The following is an 18020-nucleotide window of genomic DNA, read 5'->3' as shown; positions in this document are numbered from 1 at the left end:
AACGACTGAAGAACCCTGCTACTCTTTTTGTAGAAACTCTGAGAGATAATTTTCTGTTCCAACATGTGAGAGACCCGACACATTACAGAGGGGAGCAAACACCCAAGCCACTAGACCTCATCATAACAAACGAGGAGGGTATGGTGGCCAAACTGGAACATCTTGCCCCAGTTGGCACCAGTCACCATATAGTGTTGTCATTCAGATTTAACTGTTACCTAGTTCAAGATAAGGCCAGGCCAAGGTGCAAATATTACAGGGGAAATTACAACGGGATGAGGGAAGAGATGAGGGGTATCCACTGACCTGACTCATTAAGGCACAAGAACGCAGACACTACGCTGAATATCATAACTAGTAAAGTGACCCATTTGATCGATAAATATATACCCAAGACCAAACCCAGTGCCTCTAGGACTACGAGGGGATCGCTACACATGAACCATGCGGCGGTCGACAAGTTAAGAAGAAAACCCAGAAATTGAAGAGCCAGAAACCAAGCAAAGATAGAATGTAGAAGGGCTGAAAAGGAGTTCCAGAGGCTGGTTGCAAGCGAGGTCAAGTCAAACCCAAAGGCGTTTTACTGCTATGCAAAGTCGAAATTAAAATCGCGAGTAGGAGTATCAGACCTGAGGCTTGGAGATGGTAGTTACGCAAATTCTGACCAGGAGAAAGCTGAGGCATTGAACAGCTTCTTTTCCTCGGTGTTCACAAGAGAGGATGCGATTAACCTTCGTGCGTTTGAGGACAGACGGTTCGACTCAGCACTGACCCACATTGTGTTCACAGAAGATTGTATTAGAAATAAACTGTCAAAGCTAAAGGTCCATAAGAGTCTCGGCCCTGACATGGTGCATCCTAAAGTGCTAAGAGAGTTGAGCAACGAGCTTGCCGAGCCCCTGAAGATCCCGTTTTGTAAATGCCTGGATGAACGAAAGGTCCCCAGTGAATGGAAAGTGGCTTATGCGAGTCCTATCTTCAAAAAGGGCGATCGTCACTCCACGAACAACTATAGACCGGTGAGCCTAACCAGAATAATATGTAAAGTACTTGAGAGTATTATCAGAGATGCCGCGATGGAACATCTACTACGAAAAAACCTTGTAAAGGATTGCCAACACGGTTTTATGCCGGGGTGATGCTGCGTAACACAATTGTTCAAGATATTGGATATTTGGACCCATATTCTGGAACGGGGTGGTAATATCGACAATATTTACCTAGATTTTGCCAAGGCTTTCGACAGTGTACCCCACATGACCGCAAGCAGTGTGTGGTGATTAATGGCACGAAATCATCATCCATACCTGTCACAAGCGGGGTACCACAGGGCAGTGTATTGGGCCCGCTGTTGTTTGTTTGTTTCATAAATGACATGCCTGGCGTTGTACACTCCTCCATACAAATGTTTGCCGATGACGCCAAGTTATTTCGGGAAATCAAGAACCAAGCGGACTGTGAAGAGCTGCAGAAGGACCTCTGTGGACTCCAAGAATGGTCGAAGATATGGCTGCTGAGATTCAATGTCACGAAGTGTAAGAGGATGCACCTGGGGCGTACCAACGGTAAGGAGGCGTATCATATGTCCCAATGGGATGAAGAAACTGCACTACAGTATTTGAGACTGAATGTGAGAAGGACCTAGGTGTGTATATTGACAATGAGCTGAAGTTCTCGAGCATTGCGAGAAGAAGGTAAATCAGGCAAATACATTATTGGGTCTTATAAGGAGGTCGTTCAGATATCTTGACGGTCCGTCCCTCGTAACGATCTTCAAGAGTGAAGTGCTTCCCCATCTAGAGTACTGTCACCCCGACTGGTCCCCGAGACATGCTAGGGACTGTCAGTTGGTTGAAAATGTCCAAAGGAGGGCCACCAGACTGGTGCCTGCCCTTTGGCACCTCAGCTATCCTGAGAGATTGGAGCGCCTGAACTTGCCTAGCTTATGCTACAGGCGGGCAAGGGGTGACCTAATTGAGGTATATAAGCATCTCAAGGGGCACTATTCAGTTGAGTGTCCTTACTTGGAGATGGCGGACGCTCGCCCCACAAGGGGTCACAGCTCAAGATTGAAGAAGCCGCAAGTCCAGAAAACTGTGAGGGCAAACTTTTTTGGAGTGAGAGTTGTGAACTCTTGGAACAATCTACCAGAAAGTGTTGTGGCGGCACCGAGTGTGAGCTCTTCCAAGACAAGACTTGACCAACACTGGAGCGGGTTCAGGTACATCCAGGAGCCGGTGCATGCCCAGAACTTGCCAACAGTGCGTAACAGAGACGTGACCGATCGCCCAAGCGGCTAACAAGTCCATCTTTTGGTGAAGAGGATAACAGAAAAGGAAAAGTATTCAGAGACGTGACCGATCGCCCAAGCGGCTAACGAGCCGATCAGTGGTGAAGAGGATAAAAGAGAAAAGTTGATATGTAATCAGCTGTACAGTATTAGATATTAGTTACTGTTTAACATTGTTTAAAAAGCGGGAATTACAACTGCGATATTGCTAAATATTTTCAGAGATAATTTTACATCTTTTAACCCGATTTCTCACAAGAACTCGTATCAGGAATTTCCCTTATTATCTGCATCTGAATATTGTGTTTGTACAGACTAATGGAATCACCTGAACATTAGACAGCCCAGACTATTTCACTTGAAGATTAAACACCCAATTATTAACCAAACCCCCAGGTAACGTTACGGTGTTTATTCATTTCGTGAACTAAGCTATGGAATAATCTTCAGACGATTCCACGGGTCAGTGTCAGAGGCACCACGTATTTTGTCCACTTCTTGCATTCATCTGACAACAAACTTTATTTTAAAAAATCTGGTCATTACATCTTACAGATAAAGATTGTAATATAGTAATATTGCATGCTATGTGATGCTGCACCGCAGCACTCGGGTCGTGACTCAGCCTTTCTTCTGGCTAAGTGTACACTACGTGTCGAATGACTTTGTGGTGTATGTATTAAATTGTGAAACACACACACACACAAAGAATAATTATTACTTTCTACGAACAAAATTAGCTCAATATGTTGAATTTAGAACAAAAGAATTGTCTGTAAGAGTGAACAATGTCCCCCACACAAAAACTCGGTGCTAACATAAAACGATCAACAGTGTTCATTACAGAAACTCCCGTAATTTTCTTTCTTGTTTTCTATTTCATTCCTGCGTGACCCTGTGGGGAAGCTGCCCCCCACACAGATTCACAGATTCTCATAGGTTCGGATGTTAAAATTTTCCTACGTAACTGACCACGTAAGAACGATGGAAAGCAACAAAGGAAACTGACTCAATGACCATATATGTAAGAAAAACAAAACAAAACAAAAAACACTAAACTTTTTATATCCAATCCCAAAATAGTAAATTCCCACGACCATCCTCCACACCCAGCTGTAGAGGGCCTTTAGCCTGACAACACCCAACTACGTATCTCGTACAATAATAACACTAATCCCCTCTTTTGTTACTTCTAAAATCCTATACACATACAAAGGCTACAATTCCCCCACCTTTCTAGATACAAACTTTAAGGTATTTCATTCCTAGGTGAAAATAAGAGTGTTTGTAATTTAAAACAGTAAACAAACGCAGCCAAAGATAAAAGTCATCTTACCTAACTTGGCCAAAATTGTGATAATTTCTAGTGATATATTTTTTCGAGGCCATCAGTTTGTTGTGGGCGTTAGACGAAGTTCTTCCTGTTTGTGACTAAAACTAAGGAACAGCTATTTCATATATGAACAAGCTCTAGAAACATGAACACACAAAACACATACATCCATTATACATACATACACGCACACAACACATACTGACATACAGAAACACAAACGTCTACACACACACAGAGGTCAGGTCAACACAGCTTTAGTGGTGAACACTAGAGGGAGCTGGCGAAGGTTATAACAACAGTTGAGGATGACTACCAGTGTTGCCTCACGCAGTGTATGTTGAACTGACCATCAACCCCCCCCCACCACACACAGGGTACCTTGACATCTAAATTAACAGTTTACATTCAGATAACCGAAGTAATTACAAGCAGCACAGCACAAGTTAAGAACTCCAACATTACTGGTAATTATTGCACTAATACACAACTCTAATGATCCAAATACATTTATTCTACATGCCATCACAAATACAATGATGTTACTCTGCCTATCAGTGGCAGCAACATCACTAAGCCACTAATGTTATTCTATCAGAGGCAGTGACGTCACAAATATTGGTTGTCGACCAACCAGGGGCAGCGACGTCATAAACATAATAGTTAGTCTACCAGTTACAGGCAGCGACGTCACAAATATACTAATTAGCCTACCAATCAGGGGCAGCGACGTCATAAACACAACAGTTAGTCTACCAATTAGAGACAGCGATGTCACAAGTGGGCATCAACACAAGGCGACAAGAGCTACCAGACAGTCAATAAAGTAACCAACCAGTAGGTCCAGTACTCCCGTGTGTTACTCGGGGAGGGGTCCTACCTGTTGATCTTCACTGAAGGAGACGGTGCGGGCCTTGCCGGAGCCCCCACGCTTCATGGTGCCTTGTGTAGGGGTGATGATGTACTAGGCAAGGCTGTCTCTCACACGCCGCCAAACCAACTCTTTCTACTTTTATGTCCTTGCTTCTCTTATTTCTCTTTCACCTTTCTCGTCACCGTATCAATTGGCCGAGAATCTTTTCTATCATGATCAATGTCTCACGGTATACACTTGTTTATTGTTAACATACACTAAAAACTTAAATTTTTCTGCACAAGTGTGTGTCCATACACTGAGTCTTCACGTCATCTGGGGTGAGTTTTCTTATCATAACTTGTTGCCATAATATCTTTTTCTCTTAAGTTATTCCGACTATCAGTTCCTGTAAACACACACTTCAGTAACTTCACTACACATCATTTGTCAGCAAGAGGTCAAGATGATGGTTTGTATTATACATCACTTGCATGAATATATCCGTTAAACTAGCTCACAATGACAACACTGTTATGAACACCGGTACAAGGTTATAAAAGAATACTGTATAGTTTCTCAAAATAATGACTGGCAGTTACTCCTCGGGAGTCCTCGCCCCATATACAATCTTTGAAAATATTCGAGGAAAAAAAGTTGCTTGAAACCTCTCATAATTTTTAAAATCTTTGGTGTTTAATGTTGTGTTTGGCCCCGTATCATCAAATGAGGTTGCCGCGTAATCATTTTGATATCTCTTTTGTGGTTTTATTATATTTTATTTAAATTTATAGTTACAAACCCCAACATTGTTATACCATGATCTAGAAGTCGCTATAGTTGTTTACGGGCAAGGCGACAGACCACAATAGGAAGATGACCGTTGCATCATACTGTAGACAAAAGGCTGTATTTTCCTATACAAAACTTAAGGCCACACTATGACATCCCTTCTCTTATCGTTGTGCTGCTAATGATGGCAGCTATCTTGTTTTTATGTGAGATTATGTAATAATAGCTTATCATGTAAGATAGTGTGTCCTCCGCACCATGTACACCCATATTTTTACGTCGATATTTAATAAACGGACTCTATTTTTATGCACCACCTGACGACATTGTGAGTATTATTAAGATAAACACTTGACTACAAGACACGTTCACTTATTTGAGTCAGTTGCTTATACTGTCACAACACCGCTTGTCTTTCCTCCATTGTCTTGCAACAGAACCACGAAACCTTGGTCGAAAAGTATATTCGTGATTTGTTGAAGTTTCTTTAAAATTACATTGTGCTTCTAGAAAAATACACAAGAAACGAGTAAACATACTTGTAATATTCATAGCGGCAAGACGTCAATAAATATAGTTTTGTTTAGTTTCAGGCGATTTAGGTAAATTACTCAGTTCCTTGAACACAACGAACAATAGTTCAAAACTGACAATCAATGACCAGCAGTGTGTAATACAGTACTAAGATTATTACACAAGATTCTGAGTGTGACTGTGACATTGTTGGTTAGTGTACCATAACCAGTTAGTGATTGTAACATGACCAGCTAATGAGCGTTAAGGTGCGTCTACACGTGCGTGCATTTTGTCGCCAACAGGTGATCGACAAGGCGAAATGGGGCACAGGGTTCCGACTCTGGTAGGGTGCGGCCGCGTGCACTAGATCGATGTTTCCTCTTCTTGTTGGTCACACGTTGGCGACAAAATGTATGTACGTGTGGACATACCTTTAGTGTAACTTAATCGGTCACTGAGTTTTAGTGTAACAAAACCAGTTCGTGAGTGTTCGTTTAATAACACGCATACAGAAACAGCTTCACAAGTATATATATATATATATATATATATATATATATATATATATATATATATATATATATATATATATGTTCACAAATATACACGCTCACATATATACACAGCTTAATAACATACACCACAGCAACACCAACAGGTACACACCCCCGCGTGACATTGAATGTCCTACCAGCGACCACCTACTATTGAAGGTCGAGCGCCAAGAACGCCATCTGTCCCACTTGAATCTGTATCAGGTGTTTTGCTCTTTTGGTCTCGCCTGAAGCAACACCAAGCGCACTCACACACTTCAGTCTCGTCTTTGTTCAGCTGGCAACCAACCAAGTACGCCTCCCCAGAACGTTCGCTGTGACCCAATTTATACGCTGCCTGTAACAGCTGATGTGTGTTGCGTAGTGTGGGGTAGGTCCATTTTTTTATTTACATCTGTCAGCTGATCGATATTTTGCGTCACGTGGACCAGCTGATTTATATTAAGGATGAAAGTGGTTCATTGTTTATTTACATCAGCTGATCTATATATATATTGCGTCATGTGGGTCAGCTGATTTATATTTGGGATGAGAGCTCATCTATATTTTGCGACACCCAATATGTTAAGTGCGGTTGAAAACAGTATTATGTAAAATCAGTGTCAATGGGATAGATTGGGTTTTCTTAAAGTTACTATATTTTCAAGTTATATTAAGGGGGTTTCCATGGGCTATAGCGGTTTCCACTGAGTTTAAACTGTGCATAAAAGAAGTTTCAGCGGGTTGTGTCGATTATCAAATAGTCTAAAATGATTCTCAAGTGTGAAGATAAACTCTGCTTACGCTATGGATATAAAAATAATAATAGACAGACAGAAAGACCAAAATATTATAAAACCTTCTTTACGCTAATTGAGAAAAAATACATTTAAAACAAGAAATACAGAAAAACTTAATTAATACCCAAGATGAGGAAATATATTGGGTGTAAATTACTTATGATGCTGAGGAGTTGCTATATATATATATATATATATATATATTAAATATATATAGTGTGGGTTCCCGAGAATATTTGTGTGTGAGTAAACCAGGTGTTATGTGGGGGTGTCAGGCCCTCCTCTCACACACACCTACACTGCCCCTTCACACACATACTGTACACTGACCCTCCCCACACACATTAACCTTCCCCACACAGACTGACCTTCCCCACATGCACTGATCCTCCCACTTACACACACTGACCTTCCCACATACACACACTGGCACTCCCCCACATATACACACTGGCCCTACCCCACATATACACACTGGCCCTCTCCCACATACACACTGGCCCTCCCACACACACTACGAAAGCCTTTAAGAGGAGCTAGGTCCAGAGGTTAAGGTGTGGGTAAATAAGTAAACAAAATATATATATATATATATATATATATATATATATATATATATATATATATATATATATATATATATATATATATATATATATATATATGGACGGCTAAAATAATGACAATAATCGCAATTAAAAAATAAAATATAAATTTCCATCTCTCTCTCTCTCTCTCTCTCTCCAGCTTGAAAGACACATCCTAATTCACTAAACTCTACCCCAATAATTATAGTACAAAAGTTACCCTGTATTTGCTGAACTTGGCGATATTTCCGCTAAACTGGCAACACTGAAAACTCCCGGTTGGAGGGTGAAAACTTAACGTAAGAGACTTTGTAAACTGGTACCATATAATCTTATATACAAATAACGGGTATATTGGTTCTCTGTTGTCCTATACAACCAACAAGTATTTTTTGCCATATGTTGTCCTATACACGGCGAAGTATATATATATATATATATATATATATATATATTTCATGCAGACTTCTAAATATGATCAACACCTCACCCCGCCAGGATTCGAACCCATGATCTTATGACTGTGACTGGGGAACGTTACCACTGGGCCACCAGGACACTAAAAGCAGTCCTAGACTCTGTTATATTTCACACAATGACTGTTCAACGAGCTTATGGCGCCGTGAACCTCTAATGGGGACTACCCGTGCCGCTTAGGTGATCAGAGTAACGTTCCCCGGTCAGTCATAAGATCGTGGGTTCGAATCCTGGCGGGGTGAAGTGTTGATTATATGTAGAAGTCCGCGTGCTTTATTGGGCTAATGAAATATATATGGATCCTCGTGTTTCGAAGCCGGATTTGGTAAAACGTTACTCTGATCACCTAAGCGGCACGGGTAGTCCCCATTAGAGGTTCACGGCGCCATAAGCTCGTTGAACAGACTTTGTGTGAAATATAAGAGTCTAGGACTGCTTTTAGTGTCCTGGTGGCCCAGAGGTAACGTTCCCCGGTCACAGTCATAAGATCGTGGGTTCGAATCCTGGCGGGGTGAGGTGTTTATATATATATATATATATATATATATATATATATATATATATATATATATATATATATATATATATATATATATATATTAGGGTGGTCCAAAACTATATGGTAAAAAATATAAGTAGTAATATATTGCCTCCACAAGCCTTAAAATTGTCCATTTGGTTCATAGATAAGGTCTGTAAAATTTTATCCATATTCATTAACATTTAGAGGTCAATCCATTTTGCATATTATACTTGTAGTGTAGGACTGAATTTTCTTGTCCGCATGATACAGTCTTAATATACACAACACATTATATTGGGTATATTTCAATGTATATAGCCTAGTTGCCTATTTGGAAAGGGCAAAGAGTCAAGTATTGAGTCATAGGGACTGACAATGACAGGTTGAAACAGGAAACACAGACAAGGGTTACCATTAATCAGATGAAGTTACTTATTTCATTTATATCTCATCAGTTCTACAATTATTTCATTATCAATCTAAATAGTATATTATGCAGGTTTCCATCTTGTGTCATGGCATATGAATGGCAGGCAATTATTACCTGTGAGAAATAATTAGACTTAGTTACAGATTTTGTTGGCAACATTGGGACGGAAAACTCCTTCCTGACGTACAGAACACAACTGCTAGTCGCATTGCCATTGTGGTGACATTTAATGGACAAGAGAAGCTGCTAGGAGTACCCAAAAAAGAGAGAGAAACTGGAGAAGCACAGGCCGAAGCATGTTTGGAAGCAATTAAATCATGGAATGTTGAGAAATTGGTTAAAGGACTTGTATTTGATACTACTGCTTCCAATACAGGATTACATCGTGGAGCATGTGTCCGCATTGAAGATGAACTGGAACAGGAACTTGTTTGGATAGCATGCAGACACCATGTGCTAGAAATTATGCTAAGCGATGTCTTCAGTTTGATCTGTGGGTCAACTGGAAGTCCTGAGACTATTCTGTTTTAGCGCTTCAAAAAGCAGTGGAGGTCCATTTCGCTCAATGACTTCATTCCAGCACCAGAAAGCATGTTTGAGGACCCAATGCTTCAAATTCTAAGGAAGGAGTTGCTTGAATATTTGCCAGTAGCCCTGCAGGATAATCAGCCACGAGATGATTATAGGGAGTTTCTAGAACTAGCTCTTTTGTTTCTTGGTGGACTGCCAAGTAGTAAGGTTTCCTTTCGAGTTCCTGGTCCTACACACCATGCAAGATGGATGGCAAAAGGAATCTATGCTCTCAAAATCTATCTGTTCAAACATCAATTCACATTATCAACACGGGAAGAAAACAATATCACACAACTGGCTTTGTTTGTGAGCATAATGTATGTGAGATTCTGGCATGAAGCACCAATGGCTGTTCGAGCTCCATTCAATGATTTGCAGCTAATGAAGGTTTTAAAGGAATATCCTCATGAGAAAGTTGCACACGCAGCACAAGCAGCAATTAGCCGACATCTCTGGTATCTATCAGAACATCTTATCGGTCTAAGCTTATTTGATGACAGGATCGATACTGAAACCAAGAAGAATATGGTACAAAACTTCCAGTGCCCAAAGAAACAGGACTTTTCAAGGCGTATTGTCCTATCTGATGAAACTCCTATCAGTAATGTGGCCTCATTTGTTACTGAGCGTACATTAGATATTTTTGATGTTCTTACACTAGATGGCAAAGAAAGAGCACAACTGTTCTTGAGTAAGGATCCCAAAACATGGAAAGACGATGAAGTGTTTATCACAATGAGAGATCGTGCGATAAATATGAAGGTGGTGAATGACAGCGCAGAGAGGGCAATTGCTCTCATAGAGCGTTATAATGAGTCTATAACGCAAAATGAGGACCAAAAGCAGTACCTTTTACAGGTTGTTGCAGCTCATCGCAAGAAGTTATCAACGGCAAGCAAAGCTGCTATGATGAAGGGATACAAATAAAGAATGTGTATTGGTGTTCTAGAGTTATTTAGTTTGTAATTTGTAAAACTTATAATTGTATTTTGCTGAATAAAGACAATGTGTTTATAATGTGTTTATCTAGCCCCGAAAAATCCTTATTACGTACTAAATGGAAAAAAAGAGGACATTGGATTGACCTCTAAATATGCTTTAAATGATCCAATTTTTTTCTGGGATGCATTTTGTACCTAATGGACAAAAATAAACCTTGTGGAGAAAACGTATACAAATATGTGATATTTTGGACCACCCTAATATATATATATATATATATATAACGATGTATAAAACCTTAAAACAGAGTAATGGCTTCCTTGGTTGTGCCACGTGAAGACTAGTTTCACCACAGCTTACTTCACCTGATAATTAAACGCCCTAATGCAACCTGGGGGGTTAGATTTGGTTAGGTTCGGTTCGGTTTGGTTTGGTTAGGTTAGTTTAATTATCAGGTGAAATGAGTAGGGATGCCTAATCTTCACGTGATTTCTTGATTAAATCGACATAGTGTTTGCCATTATTTGTACACCTGCATTATCTATGTACAGACTGAACTTGCGTGACGAATTTACTGACTAAATATCTGTCTACTTATACAAAGATGATAAAGTAAAAAAGAAGTATGGACAGGAACTTATTGTCAGCGCCTAACATGAGACTATGATACACAACCTTGGGGGTTGATGACTACCCACCGACGGTAAAATACTCCCGATGTATTCTCCTGCACGCACGCACGCACGCACACATAGCTACAGGCATCAGTTACACATTATTAAAGAACTTCCTGACACTACACAGATTAAGTCGGTCTAAATCAGGCGGACGACTGCACTTGATTGGACGGAATGCGGAGTGATTTGATTGGATGCTGTGAGCCACCCAGTTTAAGAAATAGAAAGATAATTATTTCTACGAAGGCAGTATTGCAGAACCGGCGTAATGACGTAGATGTGAATGAAGAAGAAAATCTTACACCACATTTGCAACATTTCAGAGAGAGAAGCCATTTACACACAAGTGGGACCGAACAAGCGACCTTTAAGACATGAGACGAGAATTGTATTTTCTCGGCCGCCGCACCACCTAACCTATCTCTAACCAAACTGACACCATGATGACGTGTTCCCATGACTTTATTCAACGTCACCACCACCACGCAGGGTGAGCCTGACCGATATAGCAACTAAGAAAGGTTGATATGGTGTTTCGGATTTCCTCTGTGTGTGTGGGAGGGGAGGGGAGGGGGGGGGAGGAGTCGCTAAGCTAATGAGCAAACTCGTATGGTCCCAAGTTACTCAACACCTTTACTGGAAGCTGCTGTGAGGCAACTTGCAGGCCGTGGATTCACTCTGCCTTCTGCGTATTCAAGTTCGTGATATGAGTAAGTCTTGTCTTAGTAATATGACATGTTATCTTGATTCTTTCCTGTCGCCTTTTACACTTCTCTTGCACTATTCTTCCTATTATTTTTCCCCTCCTTCTCTATTTCTACTTTTTTGAGGTTTCTCTACCCTCTTGACCCAGAAAATGTGTACAGTTTGTATATTGAGGATATCAGTAAGTGGGTATTTCTACCTGTTGTCTGGACCGTTTCCTTTCTTTATCTACTTTCACTATTCTTTCTACTACTACTACTACTACTACTACTACTACTACTACTACTACTACTATTACTATTACTACTACTACTACTACTATATTCTTTATTTGAGCTTCCTGTACACTTTCCTCCTCTCCACACAAAAATAGAGATATGCTTAAAGGGAACAGGAACACAACTCCACAACAGCTTCAAGACAAACCCAGTAAACACGAGACCTGACAACAGTAAATGGCGGGAAAATCCGTAATGATATAAAATTATTGGTGTCACGGGAATGTTGACTGTCTGTTTATAATTAAAATGCAAACTTATATGCTTCTACGTGGACCAGCGGACATAACTCTATAAGCTTGACGACACTCGTAAATTAAGCTTGACAATACTCTTAATCAAATTCCAACTAGAAATTCATTTTAAGCTGTGTTCCAAATTTCAACTCAGTGCACGAAGCCTTCATTTAATTATTAAGCTGGAGTAGCACTTCGTATGGACTGACAAACGTAATGACAAAATAATCACAATATGCGCACCCCTCCCCTCAAATTTACTGGCGAGAATAGATGAATACAAACACAGACATTATGGCGTGGAACTTTAAACACGAATCCTGAGCTCACTTGAAATTCCACAGCAGCGATGACTGTCTGAACCCAACTTAAACGGCGGCACAGCATCAATAGGAGGGTAGATGTCGTGTAGTGTTGTAGACAGCACGACAGGTATGGGATGCAAGACACACAACCAGAAAACGAATGGGAGACACATTCACACAGTACAGTACAGTGTAAGTGTATTTTTGTGAAGGAGATATTGTTTTATCACTAGAAAGAACAATACATATATTTTTTGTATTTATAATTTCACAATTTATCAGCTTCCTATCCGTTCGGCCGGTTGACCTGTTCTTTGTTATTACCATTATTGTTGGTACAAGAGGAAACAAGAGTACCCAGATAAAACCTGCCATGTTTGGTAGGGTCTTACTGATTCTTCTCACGTCAGTCCAAGGTCGAGACAAGCACGTTACCGCAGTATCACCAACAGTAATTTGGCTGAGTAGAGAGATGGAGCTCTTGTTGTCGACACATTAATTGTTATGTTCATTGAGAGTTAGTAAACTACAGGTTATCATGTAACTTTTCAGAAAGATGTCGGGTGTTGGTGATTATGACATGATTGCGTGCAGGTACGGTTGGTGCACACACACACACACACACACACACACACACACACACACACACACACACACACACACACACACACACACACACACACACACCTCTGGAAGTTGACTGACCCACACCCATGTCTAGACAAACCTGGAAACCATCACTCCAGTACTACCTCAAGCACTCCCGTCTACGGCACAGTCAAAGTGAAAGCTGGAGTCTTGAGAGTGAAATTTATTGAAATATTACGTTATTTATTAATTTTCTCTAAGATAAATATACAGCGTTTATAAAAGTTCAGTGTTAAATCGTGTGTTTACGTTTATAAGAGAGATTACTCCTTTCGTCACCTTAAGTTCTTCTGTGATAGTACTTTAATAACTCCTTCTAATGTGACACCAACCATAACTATACCAAGAACTGTACTGTATTAACTATAAGAGTAATATAATTAAAATTGAATCAGGTTTGTTATATGAGGTCAACTTAGGCTAGGTTCGGTTTGGTTTGGTTTGGTTAGGTTAAGTTAGGCTAGGATGGGTTGGTTTGGTTTAGGTTAGGCGAGATTGGGTTACGATTAGGTTGGGTTAGGTTGGGTTGGGTTAGGATTAGGTTGGGTTAGGATTAGGTTGGGTTAGGATTAGGTTGGGTTAGGATTTGGTTGGGTTAGGTTAGGTTGGGTTGTGTTGTGTTAGGTTAGGTTAGGTTGGGTTAGGTTGTGTTAGGTTAGGTTGGGTTGTGTTAGGTTAGGTTGGGTTGGGTTAGGTTAGGTTAGGCTAGGTTAGGTTGGGTTGGGTTGTGTTAGGTTGGGTTAAGATAGGCAAAGTTAGGTTAGGTTTGTGGTCAGTTTATCATAATTTAAAGCCATTATTTACCGTCTTAAATGTCCATCTTCCACGATCAGTTTTATGTGTCAGGGTGTACCCAAGGGGTCGACCTCCTGCCTACACTGCACACCACAGGCTCTTGATGTCAGCTTTCTAACTCCCCACCACTACCCCCACCATCCCCACTACTACCCCCCTGCCACCACCATTACTACCCCCACCACCACCACTACCCCCACTCCCACCACCCTCACCACCATCATCATCCCCACCACTACCACTATTACCGCCTCCACCCCCACTCTCACCACCATCCCTGCCACAACCACTACCAATACCAGTACTACCCCCACCACTACCAGTACCACCCCCACCCTCACCACCACCACTAACCCAACCATCCCTACCACCACCACCACCATCACCACTACTACCCTCGCCATCTCTGCCACCACTACCACCACTGCCACCACCACCAATGACTGACCTCACACGAAACCTACATCGCAAGTGATAATTTTGTCCTTCTCTAACTCTCCCTCTGTTTACACTGATCTACCTCACCTCTTCATTAATTCACCTCACGACTGTAACACACAACCAGGTGACTTAATTAAGAAATACAGGTGTAGTTTAGGTGAGGAATGTGCATGGTACTTCCCGTGTAGTGAGAATATGAGTGTCATCATCAGAGAGAGAGAGAGAGAGAGAGAGAGAGAGAGAGAGAGAGAGAGAGAGAGAGAGAGAGAGAGAGAGAGAGAGAGAGAGAGAGATAAAACACTCGGCACTTACATTTCACTTATATAAGAGACTGGCTTAACCTTCACAGATATAATTACTTATCAAAGGCCATCATACGGATTCAGGAAAATTTGTACTGTTAATATTCCCCACAATTGAGCAAGAGATAAGACTGTAAGGTGGTTAACTTCAGCTTAAACACCAAAAAATTAACATCCTTTATAATATCCAAATTACACTGAGCCTCTACCGTAACACCCGACAAGTGGCGTCAAGTGGTAGCTGTAGTGTCAAGTGTAATGTTTATATTTTTGTGTTTCTGCTTTAGTCAACCAGTTCAATTCATCTTATCTCAGTCCTTGTGAGTACTAGCTACCGTAACTCGTTGAATCACTTGGTATTCCCCCCCCTCCCCCACCCATTCCCTCGTGCTGACACCACACATGCCAGGTGGTGATCAGCTGTGTCAGGGATCAGTGGTGACAACGAGGTAAGTTTGTGGGTCTGGCCTTCACCCTGTAGTGGAGGAGGTGGGTAAGTGACACACAGCCACCTCAACACCACGCAGCCTCTCCAACCAAAACAAACATCGTATAACCTGAAAGTTAGCCCCCCCTCCAAGCTTATCTCACCTTTAAGATTAACCACCTTAAGGCTAACCTACACTGACGTAACATATCCTTAACTAATCTATCCTACCCTAACTTGACCTTAACTTATCTAACCTACGTTAAACTAACCTCACCTACTTTAACCTAACCTTACCTAACCTAAACTAACGTAAACTGTGTCGACCACCCACTTGCAGGTCAGCTGTATCACGTCACCAATCAAGAAGCTCTACAGTATACATGTCTAGCCTGAGTGACGGGCTGATATACGTTTTTTTTTCTTCTGAGATACGAGTTCCCTAGTTTCTCCCTGCCACCTTCCCCCGCCCTCCCTACCAATCCTCCGTTTACTGACTACAAAACTATTTCTACGCAGGCAAGAGACCAACACTATAGACATCCCTGAGATACCGTTGGCCAATCATACATCCTCCCTGAGATAGCGTCAGCCAATCAAACAGTACATCCTCCATAAGATGAGATAGCGTGTTAGCCAATCGTAACACTTGTCTGAGAGAGCGTTAGTTAATCGTACCATTAAAAGATAACTAACGTTAGCCAATTATACCACTTTCCTGTGATAGTGTTAGCCATCATTCGAGTTTATGATATCACGTAAATGTGTGGTCACTTGCGACTGCCAACCGAAGCTGGCAACGAGTTTGTTTACATTCTAGCAGATGGAGACTCAGGGACAGGTGGGGTGGTTGAGGGATAGAAGCTGGGCACGTCACCCCCCCCCACTCTGCTTGGTCTTGGGGCGTACATAAATATAAATAGCACTGAGTATACCTAAAAATACTGTATAAAATAAGAGGTTTAGTGATTGGTGTTGCGTTCCTCCCGTAAGAAATTTCTGCCACCACCTTGTTTCCCCAAGGTTGACGATCCAGGAGCCTGACAAACGCGCTGAAAAATGAAAGCTATTGGGTTTCGCCAGCACGGAGTCAGCCTTTCCTGTCCAGAGTGGGGGTTTTTTCTGTGAGGGACGTTTTTCGTGGTGCCTTGGCCAATTAATTCTTTATTTATATTTATATTAATTTGTATATTACTTAACTATGGAGGATGGAATAATACAAATCGGAAATAAAACATACGTGAAAAAACATACACATCTTAAAAACAGGTTGTGTAAAACATCTCATAATCATGATTCTCAAAGGTTCTAAAGTTCAGTTTTCCTCGTAACTGGAGAAGAATAATCGCACTTGAACACTAATTTTAACCTGGGCACAAAAATAATGCAAAAAGTATAATTACAACTACACTGCGACTTTACGATAACTAGAATTAATCACCTAGTTACCAGACAGAGGATAAATAAACAAAGTGTCAAAAATTACGTCAAAATTACAGTTAACCGAATTATTCACTAAGCACCAGCCAGGAAACAAAATTAACATGTAAAATATCTAAACTATTCTGAGACTCTATAACGAGATATATTAATCAGCACCAACAAATTAAACGCTTGAGGTGTAAGTGTATCCCGACTCTGGTAGATTATTTACATTACATCCTGACGCCGAAACAGCCAATACTCGCGAGTGAAGTTGAACACCCACAGCCTAACATGTTTTAAGCTGCATCATTTTTCAGTTCTGTATAACCCCAAATACGGACGTCTTCACATCCAATTGAGCATGGGAAAAAATTATATATATATATATATATATATATATATATATATATATATATATATATATATATATATATATATATATATATATATATATATATATATATATATATATATATATATATATATATAACCACAAGGAAAGAAGAAAACACGAAGTTCCCAAGCGCTTTCGTGTAATTCACATCTTCAGGGGTGAGTACAGACTAGAGAGAGTAATACAAATCAAGGTGTATATATACAGAGGAGGGTGAGACCCCAAACCCACCCATGACCATAAGAATATCTTAATATTACCATTTCACAAAAATTTCTCACACATTCCTGCACAGCTAAAAACCTGGAACGTCAATGTGGCATTTAAAAACTCATGCACTGTTAAACAAATGTTAATCAAGAACTCCCCCAACAACACAATTGGTTGCATTTATAAAGTTCCTTGCAAGGAATGTAATATGTTTTACTTAGGCCAGACAGGTAAAGATCTTGCAACTAGAATTAAACAACACAAATACAGTGTTAGGACAGGCCAGGAATCCAATGCTCTGTTTGTTCATTTGAGGGATAACAAGCATTGCATTGACTGGGATAATGCCTCCTCAATATTACCATGTAATTCAATTGATAGTAGGAACATCATAGAATCTAGTCTTATTAAACATACCGAAGCATTCAACATGAATTTGAGTAACGGCATGTACAAGCTGGACAATTTTGTAATTAAGAAGATTTGTGATCAGGTGAGAAGGCCGGGTCACTTGACCATCTGACCTGA

The 18020-nt window shown here is 40.6% G+C and overlaps 1 protein-coding gene across 6 annotated transcripts in view; it reads right to left on the bottom strand.

Annotated features, from left to right (window-relative positions):
- LOC121863625 (monocarboxylate transporter 14-like) overlaps positions 1-18020 on the bottom strand; it is a 109041-nt gene that overhangs the window by 34078 nt on the left and 56943 nt on the right. For 4 of the 6 annotated variants that reach the window (XM_042362376.1, XM_042362373.1, XM_042362379.1 and 1 more), the window contains exon 2: positions 4504-4885. The exons of 1 other annotated variant lie outside the window; for it this stretch is intronic. In XM_042362376.1, coding sequence (XP_042218310.1) covers positions 4504-4560 — 57 coding nt within the window. In that variant the 5' untranslated portion in view covers positions 4561-4885. Of the gene's footprint in view, positions 1-4503; positions 4913-18020 lie in introns of all 6 variants that reach the window. One more of the 6 variants, XM_042362375.1, reaches the window with a different exon arrangement.

The sequence above is a fragment of the Homarus americanus genome, unplaced genomic scaffold (assembly GCF_018991925.1).
Source record: "Homarus americanus isolate GMGI-L3 unplaced genomic scaffold, GMGI_Hamer_2.0 scaffold41366, whole genome shotgun sequence".
Classification (NCBI taxonomy): domain Eukaryota; kingdom Metazoa; phylum Arthropoda; class Malacostraca; order Decapoda; family Nephropidae; genus Homarus; species Homarus americanus.
This window is presented reverse-complemented; position numbering and strand designations above follow the sequence as displayed.